Consider the following 26764-nt stretch of genomic DNA (forward strand, 5'->3'; position numbering starts at 1 on the left):
AGCGACAGCCACCGTGATGTAATGCACTCAAGCGTTGAATTAAAACATCTGGTTTGTTGTTTGATCATGGAGGCTAGGGGATGCCATTCCAAGCCAAAAACAAAAGTGATGAATAAAGGTGCTTGAGCCAGCACATGCTTAACCACAAGAAATTTATTTGGGAATTTGATAATTCTTCTGACAACAAACCCACTGCATGTGATGGGAGGAATGCTTGGAAATAGCCTAAACCACTGGCAATATCCCAGGCCATTGTTTTTCACTCACTGTGCCATTCTAGACAGATGCCCAACTTAGCAAATCAGTACTGACTCATGGGAACAGTCTGTCCCTAACTGCCATGCAAGGCCCCCTCCAGAAGATAACACAAGCAACCCCAGATTTAATTATTAGGTCTTGTCAGTTCGGTATAGCTGGATCCTTTTGCAAAGCGTCGAGGGAGCCACATCTGGTCATATCCTAGACCACATAAGGCATTACATAAAACACCCAAAAACTACTTTTCTTATGAGGAACAGGGTCAACATAGGGTGGGCCTCTATCTAGAATGGCGCAGTAAGCAAAAAACAATAGTTTGGGATGCTGTAGCACAACAAACAACGGCCAACGTCTGGGCATACCCTTGGCCACTTTGTGTGTTACATCAAACACAGCAATAGACGGAGGCCCACCTTATACAAATCCGGCCCGACCATGTTCCTCATTGGAGCAATCTATCCCGAACTACCATGCAAGTCTCCCTCCGGAAGGGAACACAAGCAATCAAGACTGGCTTCAGCCTTTTTAGGCCTTGTCAGTGAAGTATTGCTTGGATTCTGTGGCACAGCTGCAAGGACCCACGTCCTGGTATACCCTTGACATCTTAAGACATTACATAAAACACCCAAAATGACTGCTCCCACGAGGAGCAGAGTCAATATCAGATAGGCCTTTGTATAGAATGACACATTAGGCGAGAAGCAGTAGGTTGGAATGTTAAGTTGTGAGATTGCCAGTGGTTGAAACTATTTGCAAGCATTCCTCCCCTTGCCTTTTCTGTGTTTTGATTCTTGTGACAAGTCGTCTAAGCTCAAGGTACATTTTGTCTCTTGTTCATGTTTAAAGTGTTGGGCTGTGGGCCTTGAAATCCACCTTATCAAATTAAAACTGCCTGGGCAGTGATTATAGGTTTTTGATCAAGTGATTATCCCTCAAAAACTGGCTTTGTAGTGTTCTTTTGCTTCACTGCGGACCGAGATAAAATACACACACTGAAAAGAATCTATGGTATGCAACTCTTAGTCTAGAAAATACATTTATTAAATCACTCTGCAAGGCTCGTAAAGGAAGGTCAGTACAAATGAAAGTGCACGTCCAAAAATGTGCACAGCAATGAAATGAAAACATGTACAAGTAATCTTCAATCTATAAACAGCAAATATATATGCAAAGACAAATATGAATATATATGTACTGTATATATTCATACACAATCCAAAGCAGATAATAGGAATTAAAAATTCATCACCATGGGGCACAGTTGATGAGTTTGCTTCATCTTTCTCCTGCCAGCAACAAGTCGTTGACCCCCAGATCGACTGAAGAGAAATAGATCTACCCCCACGGGAAGGATGACAGGCGTCCCGACCCTGCCAGAGGTCTGAATCACTTCACCATCCATCCGGTTTTTGGTCTCATATATAACTTAAACAAGCCAGAGAGGAGATTTCTAGAAAACACCTCCTGCTCCGCAAGTTGTTGTTTGAAAATGCTGGCTACTTCAGGTCAGTTTTGAAAGGAACATGTTGGAACTGGCCAGGTTCCCAAGGTGCTCTCCCAAAACTAAACCATTCCCTACTGTACCATAAACATCATCCTAGTACACTCTTATTTTCCTGCCTCCCATTGTTATGCCTCGGCCCTTGATGAGAAAAAAACATGCAGACATGTAAAGTAAAAACGTGAGCAAAAACATAATGTGCACAGAAAAATACTTGCAGTGTTAATGTGGCGATGAAGCTAAATACAAAATGGAGTCTGTAGCTGGTGTCAGCTAATTTGAGGGTGGACAGCTAAACTAAGTGCAACGTAGAGCATCATGGAATCAGTGGTCAAAGCACAAATATCACTACAAGTGTCTTCTCCTTGCTGTCAACCCTCATATATTCAGACAGTAAAACTAGCACTCAAGGAACCCTTGCATACTGTAAACAATATGACACTTGTGGTGTTTGTAGTTAACCATCTTGTCCTATGTTATTTCGTTTAGTAAACTGCCATTTCTGCTCCAGTAAAGCAACTCCAGCCATGTTTTAGTTGGAACATTCCATTCATTTTTACCTTTCCACTGTCTAACCTGGAGGTAATTTTACAGAAGGTGAATGCCAGAAGAGCGTAACTAACAGGAAGTTTAATAATGAAGAAACATTTTCTGTAGGTATGTGTAGGGTGTGATCCATTTCAAAGGCCCTCGCACCAGATGGTGAGCATTGTTTCCAGTGTTCGGGCCCCTCTTTATGGAACTCCTTATCTACAAAATTGAGGCTGGGAAGTGACTACCACCTAGTCAGAAGATTGCTAAAGACCTTATGGTTCACCCGGGCATTCAAATACTATCCAGAACCCACGTTTGCCCTCCATACAAAGATTTTAGTCCTGTCTAGTCAGATGCCCAAGAGTGGTTCTCCTACTCCTAGCATCCACTGAACTGTCACTTTTATGCTTTCATATCCTTTGAGACCCATCTGACATAGGTTATTTTGACACCGCTCTCTGTTAGATTATTGCCTGGGTATGCGTATGAGGTTCTTGCACTATATAGCCCTCTCACTTGTCTCTCAACAAAATGCTCTGAGGACACTTTGTAGCACTTTAAACCACCTCCTATTAAAATAAAATACTCTGTCACAGAAAAAAAAAATTCCTCAATCAACCCTTGACAAGAATTTCATACTGAAAATATTCTTATGTAAACTACATCTACAATCCCCTTAAGGGGCTAAGGGCTGGAGCGGTAAGGCTGAAGAAATTGTAAAACCCATTTAAAACATACCTTTGGTATATAGTATGAATTGTACAACTAAATTGTGTTCTGGGGTTCGTGTGAGAGAGTGTGTTTTTTGAGTATGGATGGATGTAGTTTAGAATTAATGATGATGACTTAAGTGGAGTGGTGTGTTCTAATAGATGTACAGTAATAATTTAACTGTTGTGATATATTGTTTGACTTATCAACACATTTATTGTTGACTGTATTTCATGGGAACAAATTGATGTATATATAATTTACTTTTTGGATTCGAGTTTTTTCCAAGGGTAGATGTTCTATGCTAAAGTATGTTTCCTAAACATTTATTTTAAAACAAACATAATGCATCTTCAAAAATGTTACAAATCCATACATTAAGCACAATACAATTGAGAAGAATGACTTTTTGAGAGACAAAAAACTCCTCCATGACAAAGAAATGCTTTCAGTCGGAAAAACGATTTTCGGTGCAGTGCCAATCCATAGACATTTTTGCAACGATGTGCAAGTGATTTGTGCTTCAGTTAATTTCTCAAAAACCGTAAAGGGGTATGGCAAGTGCAGGGGACTAAAGAACAAGGTGGGACAACATCTGGCTATTGTTGGATACTGTAGATGATCCCAACTGGTTGATCCCAACTGGTCGTAGGTTCAGGTGTCTTCCTTTCCTGGCATGGTGAGTCGGTGCATTGTGACCCCAATGAATTAGGGGACCTACTCCAAAGACAGATTGAGTGGTGTTTCTGAGGACAAAAATGTAAAGTCCAAAAGAGGAAAGGGCAGTGGAAAAAGCATGAGTTGAAAAGAGTGATCAGTACCATTGTGTGCCATACCTTGTGTGGCAGATAGATGGATTCTTATGGTAAGGCACCTTGCCTAGAGAGGGGGAAATTAAGTATTGTAAAGCTTGCAAAATAATAACGAGAAGTCTGGTTGCGTGAGAACTGCACATGGTTGGGTGATCTAACGTTGTTGGAAATTAATTGGTACCATGGTATAGTTGTCGATTTGTGCTTCAATATTTAATCTGGATCTGTCGAAGAAACATTGAGACACAGCTTAGTATCATTATGCAACTGTAGAGATATCAAAATGGGGTGGTACAAATAGCTTGTAAATGCACCTTTTTAGGTCGAGGATAGCAGTGCCCAAGCTCTGCTCTTCTCAACATGTTGTAATCTATTCCATTGTCTTTTACCCCACCCATATAATGCCCATCACTTTCATTAGTTCCAGGGCCTGCCTTTCAAAAATCCCTTGATGTAGTAGGTAAATACTTTACATTTTCCCCACCTTGAGGCTGGTTTGTTACCTCCTTGGAGACTGACCCTGTTACATGGATTATTGCATGATCGCCATGTACCTTCGTGTGGCACACTATGTTTTTTCTTTTGCCTCGCCGCTTTGCGCTGCATGGCCATATGTTCTTTCTTCCTCTTCCTTGTTTTTGTGCATCTTGCTGTTTCTTTGCAATGTCTGTATGGACTTTTTTTTTTTTTTGCAGTTTTATGTAGCACAAACTCAATACAAAGGTATTACATCGCTTTACATGAGCACTGGTTACATTACACAAGAACACATTCATTTTTGGTAAGGGGAGATTAAGTGACTTGACCAGAATCACAGGATGTTGATTCAGTGCCGAGCCTCAAACTGTGTTCCCAGGCTCCAAGGTAGGCAGCTCTTGCCTTTACACCACATCCTATCCCCTAGAGTTCTTTGTCTGGTGCATGTTGGGCAGTCTGGGAATAACAATTCTTTTTATATAGCGCTTGGTAGTACAGGAGCTGCCATTTCATAGCGCTTCAAAGCAGGTGCCATTCTTAACAAAATCGCTATAATTTATTTCCATCAACCTTGCAGAGATGAAGAGATGAAAAAGCTATGTCAGGATTGTAGTCTGTGACATTCTCGTTCTGTCAAAACCTCTGCAGTGAGTGCATTAACCAACTGACTTGAGTAGAGCTTAACACTAGGTGATAGCACGTGCTCTTGTATCCTTCGGAGAGTCACCAACCAAGTACATAGGTTAGTTCTAGGCAAGAAGATTACGAAAGGTCTTGTCTCTAAAATGGTGGAAAAAGAGTCATGACACCAGACGCAAGTGTTCATGGCCTCAAGCTTCATAGCAAAAAAACATTTCGCCTTTGGATGTCTTTAAATAGAGTTTAATTAGTAGAGGTTAGTAGAACCCTTTAGCGCAAAGATGCTAACACAAGGGTGCCACAGTGAGAGGAGCAGCGTATCATAGGGCACAACAGTGGAGCACACTCCATAACTTCCTCCTCTCAGAATTCCCTGGAGTCATGGCTTTGACAGTCCCCTCCCAGCTACTGTGATCTTGCAGATGCCACTGCCGGAAGCACTGTCTAAGACAGCTCTCTGATAGCACTGCTTCCTGTTTGAAGATGCCCCACCTTAAATATCCCCCACAGTCGCTGTTACAGGCACATAGCGCTTTGGACTCCTGTGATAATATCATAGTCAGTCAGTAGGAATGTGGAAAAAACACTCCCGAAATGGCAGCCTTGTTGTGTCCTCTGGCCTACAGCAACAGGCCTGGGAGGGTTGCTGTGGCACCTGGCATACATCCACTACACTCCAAACCAAAACACATAGGTAAAAGACATTATTTACAACACAAATGCCTCTAACTCTCCCAAATGCGAGACCTGTTACATTGCAAATACTTGTTTGTTTTCTGTCCAATGGAAACTGTGTGTCACGCAGGAGAAAATCATCCAAGCAGCTCCAGGGCCAGTGCTTAAGCAGATGTGTGTCTCCATTGTATTGGCCTCTGTGCCATCGGCGCACAGACGAAATGTCAGTATTTCACTAAATGAATCATGGTATTCGTAGTACGGATTAATTTTCAGTGATCTGCCTATTTAGATCATGGGAATCGAACGTCTACGGGCAGTATATTTTTAGAAGGAAATATAGTTGAGAAGGAAAAACTATGTTTTGTGCGTTAAAGTAGTTCTTTGAAATCATTGATGGCCACTAGGGATGAGAGTGTCAAATCTGTAGATCATTGGTAGGAATGTGTGACTAAACTGGCAAATTCTGTATAGCGCAGCTGTGATAGTTGAGCCAATTAATAATGTTTGTTGCACTTGTAAATGAGGGAAGGTTATCTTTTTAAGAGATTGTGTTCCGTGTTGCTGTTGTGTGGGTCTTTATGATAACATCTAGGACCGTCTCAATGTGTGAGATGTCCACGTCGGGTTTCACAAGGGGGGGCTGTCATTTTCTTACTTCTTATTCTGAGTTTTTGATGACATTCGTTTATTCGGTTTCCTGGTTGGTTTTTCATGTAAAGTTTCTTGCCTGGGAACAATATCCCATATACTACATGTTTTCTTCTGCAGATTGAGAATGTTTTCGTGCAATCTTAATGTCACCGTAGGGAAATTAGGTGCCCTCAATGGTGTCTGAACGAATGGAGCTTTCACCACAGTCTTGGGGCCATATGTACTAAAGTATTTTCCCATAGACACAGAATGGGTAAACCCCTTTGATACATCTGGCCCTTGATGTCCTTTCAGGAGTTGTAGCTTCTAGATATCCTTCAAAACGTTTAGATTATGACTGTGGGCCGGTGTAGATCTTCACACAGTGGTTTATAAGATTCTAGTTCTGTTTTAGAGTGAAGGGTGGTTTGTCTAGTTGACATCTAGTTTAAGAAAATAATTGCCAATTCTGATTTACAGATATTTTAAACTGAGTACTTGGGTAGTATAGGGTGACCTTGATTACTCATGTTATTTTCTTACTGCCTCGTTTTTCTAGGAGCATGTACGAGGTCTTATCAAAGCTCTCTTAAGTGAATTCCTTTTTTTTTAATAAACATTATTTTTCTTTCAAAAAACGTAAACAATGTTATTTATTGTCCAGTCCATCCAATGTTTTTCCATTAATTTCTTATACGTTCAAAAATGCCTTTGTTTTATTTGAGCCCATCAGACACAGTTAACAAATCCATCTATTATTTATTTTTATACCTTATGTACATTACTTATTAAGCATTATCACATAGCCACATACAGTTCGTACCAGTGGGATCCCTTGGTCTGGTGAGCATTTCTGCCCATTCAGCTAAATTTTGAGCTAACTGTCATCTCTCCTGGTGCCTTTCATATATTGTTTGGCTTCGGTGGTCCATTCTACAAGGTTTTTTTCCCCCCATTTGTTAGGTGTCCGGTACACCCAGTGGATTGCTGTCTGTCTTTTGCCAATACTGTACCTAGAGCTGCCATTTTGTTTTTTATTGTATAATTTTAAGCATTGCTCAATAGAATTAGTGGGTAATGTGTATCATTGTTTTCATGTCGACTATTATTCTCTGCTAGAAATAGGTTATCCATGGACACTCTCAAACCATGTGCAGAAAGTATGCGTCTGTGGTACTACAACGCGGACAGGTTGATGACCTACCCAGGTACATTTGTGCCGTGGTGTATATAAATAAATATTCTAGAAACGTTTAAAGCTTGTGTTTGGTGAAATACCCTCGACCTTTGCACAGGCTTTCTTCCAGTCCTTGTCAGACAGGGGCTCCAAACTTTCTAAAGACCATCTCTCTCTAGCATGCTTTGTATCCCTACCCCTGTCATTAACTAATGTAGAGTACAGGTTATTAATTCGTTTTCTGCATCCCACAGTATCCGGAAGAGCCGTCATTATCTCTGTTATGGGTGACTTTTCTGAAAACGTAGTCCAGATCCCTCCAGTCATTTGTGCTAATTTCACACGATGTGAAAATCGACCTGCCCCTAGATTAAAGGAGTCTTGAGCTCCAGGGTGTTTAAGGAACTGCCTATTGTGGTAGAGGCCCCCGACTGTGCGACATGCTCTCTTCCATCATCTCAACAGAGCTATGTGTTTGCCTATGTCCTTGTATGGTCTTAATATCCACAGAGGCATGTTTGTGTTGCAAGGTGGCTTTTAAAGGACTGCTCAAATCACCAGCTTCCAGACTTCACCCGCTCATTGGATTAATTCCGGGAAGGATCCAGATATGATACTTCCCATCATAATGGCTACCAGCAATGTATCAGTGGAATAGGATTCTGCTAGGCACGTTTTTCCCCATATCATAGGGGTCTAACCAATGAATCACACGTAGTGGTGCAGCGGCATACTAAAGAAAGAGGTTAGTAAGCCCAAGTCCTCCCCGCATCTAGAGGATTTTCAGCGTCTTCAGTTTTACTCTGCTCTGCTTCCCTGCCCACACCAATGACCCTATCGATCTGCCAAGTGTATTGACAAGTTTATATGGCAACTGACACACTGAATTCTGCAGCACTTTTAGGCAACGCAGCAGAAACACCTGTTTCCGACCTATAAGCTGCAGTGGTAGTGTTCTCCAGAATTCTACTGAGTTAACAAGGCCTGCACCTACCCTGCATATATTTAGAGGGTATTGTTGTGTGAGATCCATAGTCACCAGAATGACCAAATGATGCAAATTATCCATTGGCCATTGTATCCCACATCTGGAAGAGTTGGTGCTGACAGAATTCTAATGTCCCCCACTGAATAAAGTTTAGATTTCCCAGTTAGTATGGAGGACAGAAACTGCTGAATTCATCTAAGTAGAAGTAGATGTGATAGGGTCTTGCAGATAGACCAAAGTGTCATCTGCACATAGCAACAGAATATGTGTAGTTAATCCAACCCCATTGTTGCATGACCATGCATAATCTACCAGCCAGGGGCTTCATGCCTATGGTGAATAATATGGGCAACAAAGCGTACCCCTGTATTGTCCCCTTCATTAGTGTCCATTCATCCGACACCCAGTCTCCCGTACCTACCCTTGCTTGGGTTATGGGTACAATAATTGCACACATACAATAAAGGAAGGGCCAACCATATATCCCATTACTTCCAACAAGCATGGCCATGAGATGGTGTCAAAAGCAGCCTTAACATCAAGTATTTCCAATGTGAGATGCCCCCAAGTGTCCTCCAAGGAACTCATAACATTTGTTAATTGTCAAATGTTGTGCATTGTTCTCCTACATGGGATGATCCCCTCCTGGTCTGTACGTGTTAGACTGGTAATCACCATAAGGGCCCTGTTCTCTGGTGCATTGCTGAGTACCTTGTCAACTGTGTTCAACATTCAAAGGGTGAGGTAGGAGGCTAATTGTGTTGGGTCCCTGCCTTCTTTTGGGATAAGAGTTCTCAAATCCTGTCATAGTGAAGGGGACAATAGGCCTATTGTTTGGGCTTCGTTAAAAACATGTAACAACCTCCATGCCGCCAGTCACAACATCAACTGAAACAAATACATGGTATGCTTCCAGGGATTTCAGCTCCTGCATTCCACCCAGAGCTTCTTTCAGCTCATCAATGGTCAACGGGTCCTATATCAGGGCACACTGGTCTACAGTTAGCTTAGGGAGGTTCAGCTTTGTTAAATACTGGGAATATCTTCAGTGGGGTCTTTGCTCATTTGCCCAAATTTGATCACCAGGTATTCTCAAAATGTGATATTTTTCTCATTCCTGTTAATAACATCAGTTAAGCCCACCTTCCTCAGTCATAGTATGTGCATATGGGGCTTTTCGTTTTTTAATAGCCACACTAGTATCCGGCTTTTAATAGCAAAATATTTAGGGTCCAGCTAACTTAAGCAGTCCAGTTTTTAATAGGACACCACTGCCATCTCCTCTACGCAGTCAGTGTCCAGATGCAGGACTGCCCTAGCAAGAGGGTTCTCATTATCCACAGCTCTCAGAATTCTGCTCCTCCACTCAACCCGCTTGGGGTTTCCTCTCAGCAAGCTACTTCGACGCAGCATTCATCTCCGCAGAGTGCCAGTGAATTCCACCTCACCTTATCACATCAGGCACCGATCCTCAGCCTGCAGCTGTCAGAATGTCTTCCACCAGAGCTCTTTAACTCAGCGCCGAGTCCTGTCCAACCCAGCTCCGGGACAGCTGGCCATGGAGCAGAGTTTCTCCTTCCCTGAACAGAATGACTGTTTTTAGGTTTCAACTGGGGCCCTGCATGCAGGACCCAGGTCTCAAAGCTAGGGGTCAATTCTGGAGTGTTTTATGCCAGAATGATGAAAGATTTTAACGGGATTTAGTGGAGCCTCTTTTCAAGATTTCCTATCTGCCATCTTCCCAGGCCATGCCCCCTCTGATGTGTGAATTCTTTAATAGCGTAGGTTGATACTCCCCTGATTTCAATTTCTTGGCAAGGAATAGGACATGCTCAAAAAAGTCCTTCTTGGTACGATTGCGACAAATACCTATGGATTGCCCATATCAGTATTGTCCCAAAGGTGTCTAACATAGACAATATTGTATCATACCATATGTACTGAGAGCTAACCTCCCTGAGCTTTATAGGCCTACCTTCCTACTGCCTCCAAGGAGATGAAGACAAGCAATCCATTGATCTATTTTTTGTTTTCTCAGTTAAGTTTTCCTCTAGTCACTCCTTGTACCGCACACTATAAAATAAAAATAAATCATAACCAACACTCCTTAAGGAGATAAAAAAGTGACTGTCCTTGAGAACAATCAAATTAGTTTCAGAGCAACTGAAAAGCCTGAGGTTTTAATCCAGCAATGTCATTATCTCTGAAAAGGCCATGATCAAGCTTTGACCATGGTGAAAACTGTTGCACTAAGTGGATCCGTTGCACTAAGTGGATTGGTCAGCATCGATGGACCGCCAAGAAGTTTACTTACATATTTCCATACAGAAGAGCCTCGCCAGTATGTGAGATACGCCATTAGAAATGTGGATTACTATAGTTCATTTAGAAGGAATATTGTACATAGTCAGCACCGAAAGGCACTTTTTATTCCGTATATAATGCTTACACAGTTTAATTCTTCTTTCTCCACCTTTGTCATTTAGCCTGTTCTTAAGCTTTATTGTTGGAGATCCCTTGAAAGGATCCACATTGTAACATTTCCCAGCGAGATCAACAGTTTTTGGAGGGATTGACAGCCCTAAGTTTGTGCTTTCTTATCCTAACTTCCTCTTTGCGTATTATATAAAGATATAACTTAATCTGAATAGAGATTTTTCTTTTCAATATATTTGAATAACTTCCAATAAAAAGGTTTGTTGGTGCACATTCTTGTTTTATGGTTAAACTTTTAAAGTACACGTATACAAGAAAGCAACAATGTTTGATATTTTCTACTGTTTGTTTTAGGTCTGCTAAGATGTGTATGTTCCACCATTTGTCAGCTCTAATAAAGTCTAAACTCAAGAGTTTATTTTCTTGTCTTATGACCGTTTATAGACTGTGCCTACCTATGCCAATTGATGTGGTGTACACTTGGGTGAATGGCACGGACAATGAGCTGATGAAAGAACTGCTGGTGGTCCGTGAGCAGATGGAAGAAGAGCAAAGACTACTGAGGTAAACCTTTTGGCTACTGCACACTTATTGTTAATGAGCCCTTGGGGAGTTCTGACAAGAGAAGTAAAGCTAAAGTTCAGTGTCAGTTACCCAGATGTACTATTGGGTGGTTTGCTTTTCAGTGCTGTGTTTTAACAGTTCCTGCAGTGCATCCCTGCCTATCTTCTGTCTATCCAGGCTGTAGTAATCCGGTACATCGCAAAGAGGTCACTTGCAAGAAGTTATGGAAATCCTCCCTCATGAATATCCATGAGGCAAGATTTCACCCGTACATCCTAGCGAAGGGCCTCAAATGCCAAGATGTGAGACTGCACGGAACAGGATACCCCAATCTCCGCAGTCGCATTTGCAATGTTAAACTACTGCACGCTTAAAGGTGCAGGGCTACGATGCCAACAAAGTAATTTAAATGCAGAATTAACATGTGGCGAGAGGGGGAATGTGCAGTGGTCAACATGACCACTGTCTTCTCTTCTGATGCCCACAACTGTCACCCGCACTTAGCTATTTGTGGTAAATGCTTATATTGTGCTGAGGGTCACCGACTACACTTGAACTGCGGGGATCTTTCAGTGCTTTGCAAGTTTAGAAGCTATCACAACCTATTTCCTTGTGAGGAACGAGTGGGCACCCATTTACCACCCTTTTGCATTGCGACCCACAGGGAGTCTCAGTATCGATTTTGAAAGCTGCAAAAATATTTGCGATTTGCAATGTCACTACATATTGCAAAGTGAGTTTTTTCATTTGCAGAGCCGCTCATTTTGCTCAGCACAGTCTGTGATTTCAAGAGCCCTTCCTGCATCAGGCCTAAAATCTGACTGCCAGCGACTGTGTATATTTCAGAATTGCAGAGAATTCAATTGTGCTAGTCAGTTAATTAAGTGCTTCTCCACTTTCCTGCTGCTTCACCTTGAACTATGTTGAAGCCATTGTCTTCCTAAAATATCTGCAGCTTAGTGTACCCTGTGTTAAACACGTACTTCAGTTTAATGTGGAGTAGCTCGAAAGGTTCTTCTAGGTATGCTACAGGGTGGCTGTATGAGAATTATTGTACAATATGGTTCTGAACGATTGAGTGTGCTGGGCACAGGAGGCACCAGATGTTGCTTTTGTTCCCACCTACTAAAGCTTCTCTGGAGCCTTAAACCTTTCTTCCCAGAACCAGGGCTTAAACTGTTTATCCGCAAGATGACTGGGGCTTGGACAGAGTACTGAAATGCGCTGTTGACTGGGCTGCCTGAATGCCACCTAGGTCTGTCAAAGCTCCCCTTGACTCAGCATGTGGTCTTCAATACAAAAATAACCCAAAGCACCACACCATGTTTTTTCCTCACTAGGTTGGCTTCCCGTAGACTGTTGTTCTGTTGTACAATTACAAGGTTATTCATTTGAATAAACCTGAATACTTATTTCAAAAAGTTTGCTCTTTGGTAGAAGCAAAACTTTAAGAAGCCAGGTTCTGCCTAAGTTTGATGATACCCCAGATTTATAAAGTCTTCATATCCGGAAACAATCATACTCTGTAAATATTCCAAAACTCTGGAATGGTATGCTGAAACACATTTAATAGGACACATCAGTCTCCAATTTTAAAAGGCACCTTTCATAATTTCTAGTGATTTATTCTACTTGATCTTCTTAAATCCTGCATTAAAAAATCTCGTTTGAAGATCTACATTTCCTGTTTTATAACATGATTTGCTTGTCTCCCTTTTATTCTATGCCTTGTCCCTGTGAATCTCTATGCCTTGTCCCTGTGAATCTCTGTATGTCATCATTTGTCCAGGGTCTTGACACTCTAATTTAAGAACTAAAGGTGAAGGTCGAGTCAACTGATTTTGTAGAGCAACATTCAGTGATGAACATGAGTGTCCCCATAATTTGGGAGATAACACTACATATGTGAATTTTGATACCACCAAATGAGGTATTACCTCACCGCTATTAGTTCTGCACCTCAGAATAGGGCATAACCGTGTAATACTGCATGCTTTTCATCATTTGGAGATGTAAAACACGAGATGTGTGATAACGGGCTGTGGTATACACAAGGGAGAGAAGGATTTTAGGGTGTTAATCATTGGTACCTTTATTTTTCTACTATACAAAGAAAAAAGAAAACCATGGTTTTAATACTTCACTCTAGATGTTTGACCTAATAAATGATTTATGTCTGCCCCATAGAATGCAGGCCATCTTTAGTCACACCCTAGTCTGACAAAGGACGAGGCATTACCTAAAGAATGTGATGTTATATCAATTCACGTTACTTCTATTCTCCTTGAAGTTAGACCCATTGAGGTTTATTTGTTTTTAGTAGAGATAGTAGCTCCTGTTAGGGGAAGTTTTACGCACAAACCAGCCTGTTTATGTACTTCAAATTAGCCAAATTAAATTACTAATGAGGCATGGGTTCTCGAGAACGCTTCTGTAGCTATTGGCCTTTTCCAGCTATTGTCTACACTCCATTGACTAATACCTTAGCACATACTATATGTTGGCTGTTTTCCACTGCTAATACATGGTGTTTTTTGTCTTTTCTAGAAGTCATCATACAATGGTGAACACAAAAATAATAACTCAAATCCAAGTTTCTTTTAGTGCATTTGGATCTAGTGACAAATAGTGAACTGCCATAGTAGTTATTCTGAACATCCGGTAATGAATCAAACGTTATAATCTTTCATTCCTGTTTTCTCAGTAAACACCAAATTGATCCATTTGATCAAAATGCAACACATGTGAGATGTTTTTTAATTCAACTCCTCATTGCCCTGCTTGGGTCATAAAGTCCTAGAACATGGTTTATTTGGACAGTTTGAGATATGCAAAAAACCAATGCTAGGAGCAAGACATTTAAACTTGTTAATGTGATAGCTGCCTATTGCGGCCTTCAACAAGCTATTTCAGGTCCTCATGTTTTCACTCCAATTTGTGGGCATTTATAGGGTTTTTATGATTTTCCTAGAGGGTTGGAGAACACAACATCGTACTTCCCCTTATGACCTTAACGTAACCTCAGCTGTGCTCGCAGGATGACCGGTTAACTTAAAAGGACAGGTGACTGGAGTGATACTTTGTTAAAAGTAGTTTGCATTGTTGCCATATATATGAGAGAAGAGTCGGAAAAATTCCTGCTATATAGATCGATGAACGTTTTTCGTTATCAAGTTAGGGTTTTCTAAGAACCCATCCACACTACTTTTCTATGTTTGTTTCACACTTTAATGACTACCAGCGCTTTTTCATCCAGTTTGTTTGCATACTTGCGCAAGTGTGATTAAGACCTTCAGAGAGATGTCTCAACCTTAGGTCAAGCTTTTGACTGTAGTACAAAGCTGTTTACTCTCAGGTAGATTTAGTCAAATACTGTACCAAGCTGTCCTCTGCAAGAGGTAATGATCGTGATGCGGTATTCTTTGCAACTTGAGCAATTTGTCTAAATCCTAGAATCCTTGTGAAAGTGGACTGCCACCTTTAGCAAACATTTTTGCCAGCTTGATGATTTCAGGCACAAAAACCTGTTGAGGCAAAGGTTTAGTGTCAATTTTAATCTGTGGTACTCCAAAGTAAGCATGTAAACCTGCACAAGATACAAGTAGCAATATATCTCCAGTATCCACGTATGTCTGAGCTGCATTTGTAAAGCACAGCGGAGCCCCTGTACACGGGAGGTTTTACATTGTAATTGGGTGCTGGGAAGGCAGTCGGATAAGGAAGGTTGCTTGACACGGGGACTGTAGGCATGGGCAATGGAAGGGAAATATCGTTAATAGAATCACATGTGACCATTTCAGGCACCCCATTTAGAAAAGTGATTCCATATTTTTCTTTTCAATATAATTTTTTGAGATCCACGATTTTCTAAGTAGGTGACACTGTAGAAGATTTCATGCCAGATAACTCGTCTTTTGGTCAGTGACTTTTTTTTTATCATCTTGAAGAATGGCTCTTACTTTAATTGTGGCAGTCTCTTGTTCACCGTGATTTCATTTATTTTGCAGAAACTAATCAAACGACTATCTCTGTATTCCTAGTACTACACATGATGATGTTTGTTATTTTTCTTTTTTAGAGAACGTCTTGGAAGGAATGCAACAGAACCAACGAAGAAAAGGTAACAATATTGGTTACTGCATCAGACTGTTTGTTATCATGCGAAACGCGCTTTCACCCTTAGTCACCTGATGCATAGTGCTGTAATCCAGCACCTCAGCAAACAACACATTGAGGCAAGGAAAAGAGCGGCCTTTCTGTTGCTGTTTCCTTAATTAAATGTGCAACTGAACAGAGAGTGAGGCGTGCCAGCGTGCAGTTCGATGTTCATCAGCCAGCCAACACGCTGACTGGAAATTGTGAGCCAGTTTACAATAATCTACACACATGGACCTGTTTTTCTCCATCAGTTATTTTAGATGATGCAAAGGACTTGTATTCTTCCTTGCAATGTTGTCATACTATTCTTTGCTTCTGGCTTTCATGATGGAATATATGAAATAACTTTCACTTGCCATCTCTCTTGAATATGAGGGTCAAGCTAACATAATACATGATTGCAATATTAAATGATTTCTGTGCCACATGATCTGATCCTGTGGAATGGTGAGAGTGTTTTAAGAGTGTGGTTGCAGCACTGCAAGAGACTGTAGGAAACAAGGACTGTTAGACGTGAAGCAATGTCTTCTGGGGGTACACCCATGTCCAAGGGTAAACGTATGGAATACCGGATGACAGCACTTGGACTTACCTTGGCCAAAAGACACATTGTGATTCACTGGAAGCTACCAGGAAATGAGATTTGATATGTGGGTAAAGAGATGACTGAATTAGCAGAAGAGATACAAATGATACAAATGTTTATGGACTGTGCAGTCTCGAAACTTGAAACTGACCTTGAGACAATGAAAGCAATACATAGATCTATATATGCACAGTGTGACTCGTGTGTCTTTATACTACTCTACATATCTGTTTGCATGCATGAACCTCATTTATGATTGTTCTTGATTTGGGAGGGCACGCTGTGCTCCATCAGCCTTGGGTAGAGGCTTGCACCTTTTACCCTGCTGTTCTGTCTGCTTCTGAAACTGTCTTATTGCCATTGTGATGTAATGTGGTTTCTTGAAATCCAAAACAATAACACGTTCCAAAAAATATGAAATGATCTTTGATACGTTTGATTCCAATGTCAACTATCTAACACCGTAACAGACAATCATGAGTATTCTACTCCCCCTTATTTCATGAAGAAATGCTTTATTGTTCACAGAAACACTTATTTAAGATTTGGACAATCCTGATGTTAGCTGCCGTAATATTCTATTTAATGTTCTATTTTAGTGAGAAACAACTGGAGTGTCTCTTGACACATTGCATTAAAGTGCCTATGCTTATCTTGGATCCGTCTCTGCCGTCCAACATCACACTGAAAGATCTTCCATCTATTCAGCCTTCATTTCATTCAGCTATTAACATATTCCATGTGGCGAAACCAAAAAATCCTTCCACCAATGTAACTGTTGTCGTCTTTGATAGCCACCAGCAAGGTAAGAACCATATGTTTTTCTCATCTGTAATATTAATTCAGTCCAGTCTATAAGAGAGGCATAGCACGTAACAAATCTAAAAAAAATGTTCTGGGTGTTGGCAATGTGAATTTAACACAATCTGTTTTGTAGTTCGCTGAGAGAGTTTTGCAGGATTCTTTATTGAGAAAAATCAATGCAATATATTTCCCTTAGCTCCTCTAATCTGATGGTTGCTTAAATTAGTCGTTATGTACTTTTGTGAGCCCAACATTCAACTGGCTGGATCAAGTCCATATTCTGGATTGCAAAATTACCATAATGTCACTGGTTACTTCTGTTACGGAGAGCATCAATGGCAAGCTAAACAACATACAAAGATTCTGTTCTTGATTAAAAGAGCAACAATGCTTTCATATTCTGTGTACTCCAGGCTAGGTAACCTTTTTATATGTAATATTCGAGAGCGAAACAAGCAGGAATAAATCGGGAAAGAACATAAGAACCCCGTATCATTATTTCAGGTTAACGTAGTCTTCCGGTCAACTCGTTATTTTGCAAGGAGAGCCCTAAATATATACGAGTTAAGACTCAATTTTTATCTTTATGCGCTATGTTTATGCGCTGGTGCTCTTTTATTAGCAGTCCTTACCAGTGCTTTCAGAACTCCTTTCAATGCCTGTCTTTTAGAAACTCAAAACCTTCCATATGAATCCACACCCTTCTATCTAATTCACCCCCGAAAGACATAGAACATAACTTTACATTTTAGGTCGTATCTCTACATGTGTAAACCTCTTTAAATCAAGGTATGATCCTACATAGCAGGCAAGCTTGCTGTTTTTGTCGAGCAGTCTTTTCAAATTCTAGGGTAGTTTTTATGAGACAATCCATTTGTCAGTTCTGCATCTTGTTACAAACTGTATCTTAGATTTTCTTAAGAGGGAGGAATTTATGTACTTTTGGATAAAATAAAGCTCTAAAAATCTTACAGCTCTAATAATCATCACAGTACCCAACTCTTAGCACAAACAAACCCTTACCACAAACAAAGTTACTCTGGTGGTCATTTGTTAGCAACCCCCACCATTATGAAGGGCTGATTGCCAAGTTGATTTCTTAAGTCATACTTTGGGTGGGCCAAGGAATAGGTAAGGTCCTTCAGCAACCACTTGGAGCTGGGTGTCTGCTGGAAGGAATCCTGAGTCCAGAGAAGAAAAGCCAAATGGCATGAAAACCCTCATTGATTTATCCCTGTAGGAGAATTTCCTGCCCCATATTTGGTTGCTCATCCAGTCCTTGCATGCAAATTATTGTCTCTCCTCCTGGCCCATTGTAGCCCATCTACCTCCCCCCCCCCCCCCCAAAAAGAAATTCTACTGTCAACAATAATTGCTTTTCCTGATCAATGTTCGTGAGCCCAAACCTGGAAAGAGTAGCAGTCATGCGCCTCCATAGGGTAGCACTGTCCGTCTCACAGCCAGCCTCAGAAATTGGTCACGCTTCTCCATCAGTTCAGCCACCATCATTAGAGTACCTCCAGAACTTTACTCTGATCTGGTCTTGGTGGTGAGCTCATACGATTTCAGCACTATATTGAATTCCTCAGCCTGCTGCACAGCCATTAGTTCAGCAGATACTCTCTAAAGCTTGTGGCAAGGTAATTGCCAGGTATCTTGGCTGGCCCCCGAGAACTCTGATGTAAAAGCACCCCACCGCCCTCAGATTGTCCGAGACATTGAAACTGTGATTCGAGCATCCATTGCTTGGGCCTCAAAAGATTTGGTCTCAACCACATTGGCGTCCATATACTTCACCTAACACTCAATGTGTAATTTACTCTCTGCACCGTCTAGTCTTTGATCTATTACTGGTATGCTTCCAGACATGCTGTCCAGTACTTTTTCCAGGTTCTTCAGGGCCGACTTAATTGTTCTCTTTCAAGTCACTGTGTAGGGCATGTATCTAGTTAAGTAGTGCTTATTTGCCCTGCTCCAACGGCCTAGCCTCCCTAGAAATTGGAATCACGTCCTTCCTATTGCTCTTCAGTGTTTCTTTCCAAGGCTCAGTATTTACCATATCTGCCTACAAGGGAGAGCCATATCAATGTGGACAGCAGTCCATGAGTACTGTCAGCTCCTATCCCAGTAGTGCCCCCAGTTAAGCCGGACTGAAAACAACAGCAAGATACTTAAGCTCTCTTGCTCGGTAGTGGATTGTCTACAGGGAGAATTCTCCGATGCCCAATGCAAAATCTACTCTCCCACCTCATTGGAAATTGTCATTCAGTGGCAAAAGGGTAATGATTCTTTACTCTGCCTTCTTTCCCGCCCTATCAGTAGCCCATCACTGAGCCAGCCTTCCATGCTCTGGCCTCGGACAAGCCTCGTCTTTTGTAATGGCCTGATGGGTGTGTCCATGCCGCCCACACCGGGGGCATTCCGTAGGTGACTGATGGGGTGTCCATCTCCTCCCACTCTCGAATTTAGGAATCTGGATGAGCCAGCCGTGGCTCCTTCATCAGATGCACCATTGCGCTAACAGTAGGCCTTCAGCTGGAGTGTTGTCTGTATCAGACCAGTCCCATCTGCCACCATTGCTCTTTGGTTACACACCCAACAAATGAGCTGGGCATCCCCGTGCTCGTAACATGGGGTGGTGGCTTCATTGCAGCCAAACAGACCAGAAACTGGGAGTTCAGTTTGGGGCTCATGCGGAAAGCGGCCATATTGAAGCTTGTCTGGTCCTGCCCACTACCCTCATTGTTTATATCAAAATTTCTGTATTTTCAACAGTAAACTGCAATTGGGGCAAGAGTTGTTGGTGGTAGAACGTTAACATTTGGTGTACGCAGTATTAATTTAGACTGGGGGCAGCAAAGCCACGTAGTAATGTAACAGGACTTCATTTAAATAAACACGTATTGTTTTCGAATTCTAGCTTAGTTCTGATGAGACCATCTATTCCTCAGTTCTGCATCTTGTTACAAGCTGTAACTTAGAATTTGTTAAGAGGAAAGAATGTATGTGCTTTTGGATAAAATGCAGCTGCTTGACTGCTCACATTTTAGATAATGTCCTCTAATTTTACTAACCGTCAGGGGTTCTTTATATCACAAGCCACTGAACTAAGATTGTTCCATCCGATAAGGGGCAACACAGGATGTGGTTTTATTCTTTGGCTAGAGTAGCAACTTTAACAAGCTGTAAACCTTTACCAATTTGTATGTGCGAAGCCGCTGTACATTACTTTGACACTGCCTCCTGATGTTCTTTGATAAACACGTTTTAAGTGCCTCCACTTACAAGTACCTCTTGAAGGGAAAGTACAAAGCCGCATATCTACGGAACGAGATGACCCTTTCAGTTTAAATCCGATTCAAACGGTAACGCACAAGGGTGCTCTTACCTCAGAATACAACTGCATTTTCATGATGCATCCTGGGGTTTGTAAGGCACCCAGAACCAAACACCCCAAAGATGTTAAGTCATTTCTGAGTTTGAACTTGGCCTCCCTTCAAGGTCCCAGGGATCAGTTCATCGATACTAGAGCGGTCTGGAAATAATAGATTAGTTATGGAATTCCCAAGCACAACAGAAGGGAAGTCTTTTGGGTCAAACCTGTCCCTCTTTCTGTAACCTTATGACTTAATAGAATTGTAGTACAGCTGCTGTTGGAAACCACTCTTGCGTTAAAAATAATTAAAAGGAAAATACATTTGGGAACCATTCTGGAGCCTTCTCTTACTATTAGGTCTCAAGTGCTCGTAGTGGAGTTTGTTCATTAACCTCTGGTATTGTCTCTTATGGAGGGAATAAATACTTCTTTTGAAAAAGGTTTGAAGAAAAGATTGACCAAACAAACTGTTTTTTCAGTTCGACTAAATACTTATTTGGTACACCATAGAAGAAATCTGAACTTTCTTCAGTTCTCACCTGATGATTTACTTTCTCCACATTTAGTCGCATTTTCGTCATAGACCTTCATTTTTCTTTAACAAAACCATGGTCGTCCTTCAAATAAATTTTGTTCAGGCTACATATTTTTTAAACATTTATTATTATTTATCTCAAAGAAGAAAACCTAAACAGTACTACATCGAACAGCCAGCAATAACAAAACATTTGAATCATTGCATGATACAACAAGCCAATTTCATGCCTAACGTTATTGTCCCCACACCATCCTATATGTTTCAACTGCAGTGTCTCCACCATATAGCCCATATCTTATGGTATTTAAACGGACAACCATGTACCTTATAGACTGTTCATTCTGCTGCCTTACAAATGTTCATTCTTCAAGTCTGGGGGGATCGGACGTGATCTAGTGTGTGGTGATATCACATTTCCTCACCAGTAGGCCCATTGCCACAAGGCGGCGAGCACCTGTACCATCCATTCCCTCCTGTTCTGCCCACAGTGTGGCATCCTTAGGGTCAGGGGATAAGGTGTAACCCACGATTCCACTTTATTGGGTTTATATTGCTGCCAATAACAGGCAATTCTTAGGCGTGCTCAAACCATGTGAAGGAAAGCTACCGGTCTTCCTGGTCGTGCTGGCATGAATATGCAATTTATCGGACTGTAGTATTTAACATTTATCAAAATACCACTAATATTGCATCTTGAGCTCCTTGATTACTATCTGCATTACCTCCAGCTATGAGAGAAAATGTTACTTTTTCAATGCCTTCTTGTTGGAAAGTGAAGTGGATTTGTAAGGGCAGATAAGTACCTACACCTAGCAATAGGCCACTAACTCCCACTTAGGTCTCAATAATTTAAACCTAGCTCATACCTTCGTAGCTTGGCAACGAGTGACAGGCTTAACTTGAGAGACAAGTGTGTATTTTAAAATCACAAAACAGTACTAAAGTAAAACTCAATAAAAGTCCAACAATTTATAAAAATACATTATAGTTTTATCTTTAAAATGATAACAAAATAATTGAAATGGGATAAGGGGAACCGGAGTTATGACTCTTTGAAGAATTAATGTTTTCTACTGCATAGAAGCAACTAGTGGTCAAAGGATTAAAACAGGTTACACTGGACTTGGACAAAGTCCAGAGTTCAGGCCACCCACGAGGTAACACTTACACTTAATTCCAGAAGTGTTTTTGATTCAGGAAAGTGGGTGGGCCACAGCACCAGCCAAGAGTTCAGAGGCTCTGGTTTGCCTCTTGGGGTCTGGGACTACAACTCCCACAATGCACCTATTCAACTTATGGAGTTGCTCCAAACATCTCCAAACTTCTGGGTCTTCTTCTAGAGGTCCAGTTTGGGTCCTTGAAGTGCCCACAACTTGATCCAAGGTTCCAGAAGCTCTGATTTGCTCCTTGGGAGTTCGGACTACAATTCCCAGAATGCGCTTGGTTAGAATCCTCAAATGGCCACTGGTCAGCTGGGCTGTGCTTGCATGTCTTGATGTAGGGGACTCAGGTTCTTTGCACTTGTAGCAAACAGGGAGTCCCTGCTTGAAGCAGTAAAGACAGGCAAAGTCCTTTTAGTGGCGAAGCCCAAGTGTGCAGTCCTTCAGAGTTCAGTGTCCAGGTGCAGGTCTGGGGTCCAGCAGGGCAGTCCTTCTTCTTTGTCTTGTTCCTGGTAGGGATCTGAGGTGTGGGTGCAGCTCTGTCATATTTCTCCTTTCTCCTAGGGTGAAAAGCAGGGGGGGCAACTGTCCAATCACAGGCAAGCCACATCCCCCTTGGATGACCACTTCCTGGGAAGTGTGGCAAAATCAATCCCAGGGAGCAACATTCCTCAAAAATCCAGCATGGCTGAAACTTATTTTTGGACGTTAGATCTGGCTTATGAGCCTACCCACTGGTGTGGCTGAAAATCCTAAACACACCTCTCTCCTGCCTTCTCCTAATCTAATCAAGAGGGCACCTAATTGTCTGATATGACCGGAAATGCGGGAGGTCCTGAGCTGCTCCAAATGTCCTTCCCTGCCTCTGAAGACAGGTTTGGCTGCTCTCCCCCATCCTGCCTCACCATCTGCCGAGGCAGATCTCCTCCCTCCAGGCACATCCTTTGTGTTCAGCCCAGGCCACTTTACACCTCATCAAGGCAGCCTGGCCAAGCTGCCAGAGGCTGGCCAATCGGAGACGGGTACTACAGAGCTGAAGTTAGCAACTTTCAGGTAGACTTTTAAAACTATTTACCTGAACTAGTTATATTTAATCCAACAATGGCAAGTTGTGGGATTTATTATAACAATACATTTGATACCAAACTCAATATATCTGGCTGTTATGGGGACTTTGTTAATTAAAATAAAGTCTCCTCATTTTGGCCTATGGAGGCCATTCACTACAATGAGGGAAACATGAATTTGGCTATTTTACCACCAGAGCTTATAAAACAATTTGTATAAGTTCCCTGCTGATAGTTACATGGCACCCAACTCTAGGGGCACTTACCTTAGGGGGTAACTTATATGTAAACATAAGGTAGTTTAAGACTTTGGAAGTACTTTTAATTCCAAATTCGAATTTGCATATAACTTGAGTTTAAAAGCAGCCAACAAGGCAGGTCTGCCCTTAAAATGACACTTGGCACCTCAGCAGTGCACCTAAGGGTGCACTACATATGCTGGGGTCCCTAAACCTTCATGCCCTACCATATATTAGGGACTTATAAGTAAGTTGATACTGCCAATTATAATTAGCCGAATTTGCATACTCATTTTAGACAAAGCACAGGCCCTGGGACTGGTTAGCAGTACCCAGGTCACCATCAGAGTCAGGAAAACACCAGCAAAAAGTGAAAAATGGGAGCAAAAACGTTTGGGGGCCTCTGCAATCAGCCCAGTTTTCTCACACTTCTTCCAAAGATACAGTCTTACTATAATGTTTCTCTGGCACAGGGTACCACAGAGGCAGCCATGCAATTTGACTTCTGGCCAACCATCTTGTTGGTTCAGGTATTGACGTAAAAAATAAGATTCCTGTATAAGTGCTGCTTTCTGCTGCAGTTTGTGTTCCACGTAGCCTCCTTCATATCCTATTCCTTATCAAAATAAGAAAGAAGCTGTTTATTGTCACCACCGAAGACGCAAAATGTGAGCTGTGATATGTTTTGATGTCTCTTAGGCTAAATAGGAGACTTTGCATCATAATAAACATTTTCTTTTTTTTTTTATGTGGATGGCAATAGTAACATTGAATTCGATTAGTCTTTTTGAAAACAACTACTGGAGGGATTTGAATTTTGTGCACTCTCTATGGTACATTCACTGATGGATCAGTTCATTTGGAATTAACTTCAAATAAATTACTAAATTGTGTATGTATCTCTTTCTCTCTCTCTCTCTCTCTCAGTATATATATATAAAATTATGTTCACAAAAAAAGGTTACAGGGGCTTTATAGTTGGGTTCAGATTTTACACTCACAAAACCATAGAATTTCAGCAGTTAAAGTTAGTTTTCTCAAGTAACTGGAACTCGTGCCATAAAGTAACTATAACTCATGCCCCTGCCAGACACATTAAGTTTACAGCAAATGTTGCAGTGATATTATCAATGATGTTACAGAAGATGTTATGAGTAATGTAATATGTAGGGTAATTAGCAGTGCACGAGAGGGAGTTCTATTTACTTGAGATAACTAACTAGAACCACTGAATTTGTATGGTTTTGTGTGTGTAAAATCTGAACCTAACTATAATGTCCCTGTAACCTTTGATTTTTTCTTTTAGTGAATTTCTAAGGTTCTTAAGTTCTATTTCCTAACTATAACGTCCCTGTAACCACTGGTTGTTTCAGGGAATTTCCATGGCTTTTTAATACTGTTTCCTAACAAAAATGTCCCTGTAACCTTTTTTTATTTTTTTTTAGTTAATTTCCAGTTTTTTTTTTAACGTAAAGTAATATTTAATTACCATTCGTTAATCCAACGTGGGCGTTAGCAATAGGGCTTGGCCTGTGGCTCACCCTCTTATGCATCCAATCCCACACCAAGTACAGTCTTTGGCCAACCCCCCAGAGGCAGCCAACCCAGGAGATGGGGACGCAGCCCCCTCCCTTGGCTGATTTGGGCCCCGGGGACCCCAACCCCCAGTGTATTTTTTTTAGTTCAGAGCTTTGAAATTGCTCCCACCATGCGAGAGCAAACAAAGGTTTCCCATTATTGGCTCTGGGAGGGGAGCCGTGTGCCCCCCTCCTCCCCTTTGTAATAGAGGCAAGGCCCTGGGGGATGGGGTCCCCAGGGCTGAAATTAGCCCGGGTAGGAGGGTAGAGCGGCTCCCCTCCTCAATACTATGCACCCAGGTCCCAGGGAATGGGGTCCCCAGGGCCATAATCGCAGTGGCAGCTGCCACTGAATGGGGGTGGAGGGGATGGAAAACATTTTTTTTTAATTTTTTTTTTTAAAACAGGTTTGTCTCCTCGTCCAAGAGTACACAGGCTCCCAGACTCCCCTCAGCCAATAAGGAAACTGGGGGATGGAGTCCCTGGGGCTGAAATTTGGCCAAGGTGGAAGGGCACACTAACTACCCTCCCCTTTATTTAAAAGAATGGACATGGGGGACGGGATCCAGATGGCTTAATAAGGCTTGGGGAGGGGGTCTTGTGGCCCTCCTCCTCTTTAATGATAATAAAAAAAAGCCCTGGGAAATGGGGTCCAAAAGCCATGCATAGTGGGATATTGGCTGTATGATGGTTCTTGGTTACAGTGCCTGGCTGCCTTCCTGGAAAGTTTCTGGATGGTCCATCACGTGGGGCTAAGAAAAAGGGTAGGGGGCCCAAAATGGCTTTTACCCATACAATTTTCTGTAGGAAAATTCAACAGCAATACAGACAAAGGTGCTGAACGGACCTAACACCAAATTTGGCAGAAAGCTAGCTCTTTACCCATAAAGCTTGTTATTTGTGATTTGGTGTTAACCTGTTTAATAGTGTTTTAGGAATTACGTTTTAAAACGTATGTATATATTAAGACTGAGTATCCGCCAACCCATTACATATAAAAAGAAGATCTGATTGGCTGCCTCAATATCATCAAAGATGTTGCAGCAGCCAATTTAAGACATGGTAACTTATTCCCGCCTCCTATAAAAAGATTAAAGGAAAACATATAGGGGGTGGGGTAGGGATACCCTGACCGGCTTGACTTGGTAGAGGGGTCCAATGGGGAAGACGCCCTCCATACCCCCAGGACAAAAAATTAGTTTGTTTTTAAAATAGGACCATGGATCAACGGTGACGTTACAAACAATAAACCAACAAGAACAAAACGTTTTCAAATAAAAGAACCCGCCTGGGGTAAGCCTGGGCGTCGGCGCCTTGTTTTCCATTTTGGGGAGGTGATATGTGGGCCCCTTTCCCAAGCCTTAGCCTTTTGAAGTCCTCGAGAACACTATCCCCATGGGCCGATATCTTTTTAATGTGATGAGAGGCACGCATCCCCACGGTCGACCCGTTAGAAAGCTGTGGAGATTTCATCTCCTAGGGAGCTATCTTTTTATGGGATGTGGGTTTGTGTTCCCACCCCCCCCGGGCCTTTTGCACACTCTTGGAATCCCATCCTCTGTGGCGGATATCTTTTCTTATGGTGAGGGAAGTGTGGGTCCTCCTCCCCAAGCCATATAATGGCCCTGGGGACCTTATTCCCTCGGGCCCGATGGCAGCAGTGTACATGGTACCCATTCCCCAGGACCTCCGAGTTGTTTCCTTCCTGGGAGAGTGAGGGCAGGAAATATAAAGCTAGCTCACTGCCAACTGTCCCCAGCAGGAAATATAGGTTTGCTCCTGCTTGGCGGTAGCAGAAAGAAAAGCTGGTCCTGCCGGGTGGGTGCAGACTAATACAGCTGGCTCCCGCTGCCA

The 26764-nt window shown here is 41.9% G+C and overlaps 1 protein-coding gene across 2 annotated transcripts in view; it reads left to right on the forward strand.

Moving 5' to 3' along the window:
- GNPTAB (N-acetylglucosamine-1-phosphate transferase subunits alpha and beta) overlaps positions 1-26764 on the forward strand; it is a 417324-nt gene that overhangs the window by 77457 nt on the left and 313103 nt on the right. For both annotated transcript variants that reach the window (XM_069229013.1, XM_069229014.1), the window contains exons 3-5: positions 11286-11405; positions 15484-15525; positions 16749-16954. In XM_069229013.1, the coding sequence (XP_069085114.1) occupies positions 11286-11405; positions 15484-15525; positions 16749-16954 (368 nt within the window). The remainder of the gene's footprint in view (positions 1-11285; positions 11406-15483; positions 15526-16748; positions 16955-26764) is intronic.

Source organism: Pleurodeles waltl, chromosome 4_1 (genome assembly GCF_031143425.1).
Source record: "Pleurodeles waltl isolate 20211129_DDA chromosome 4_1, aPleWal1.hap1.20221129, whole genome shotgun sequence".
NCBI classification, from domain to species: Eukaryota; Metazoa; Chordata; class Amphibia; order Caudata; family Salamandridae; genus Pleurodeles; species Pleurodeles waltl.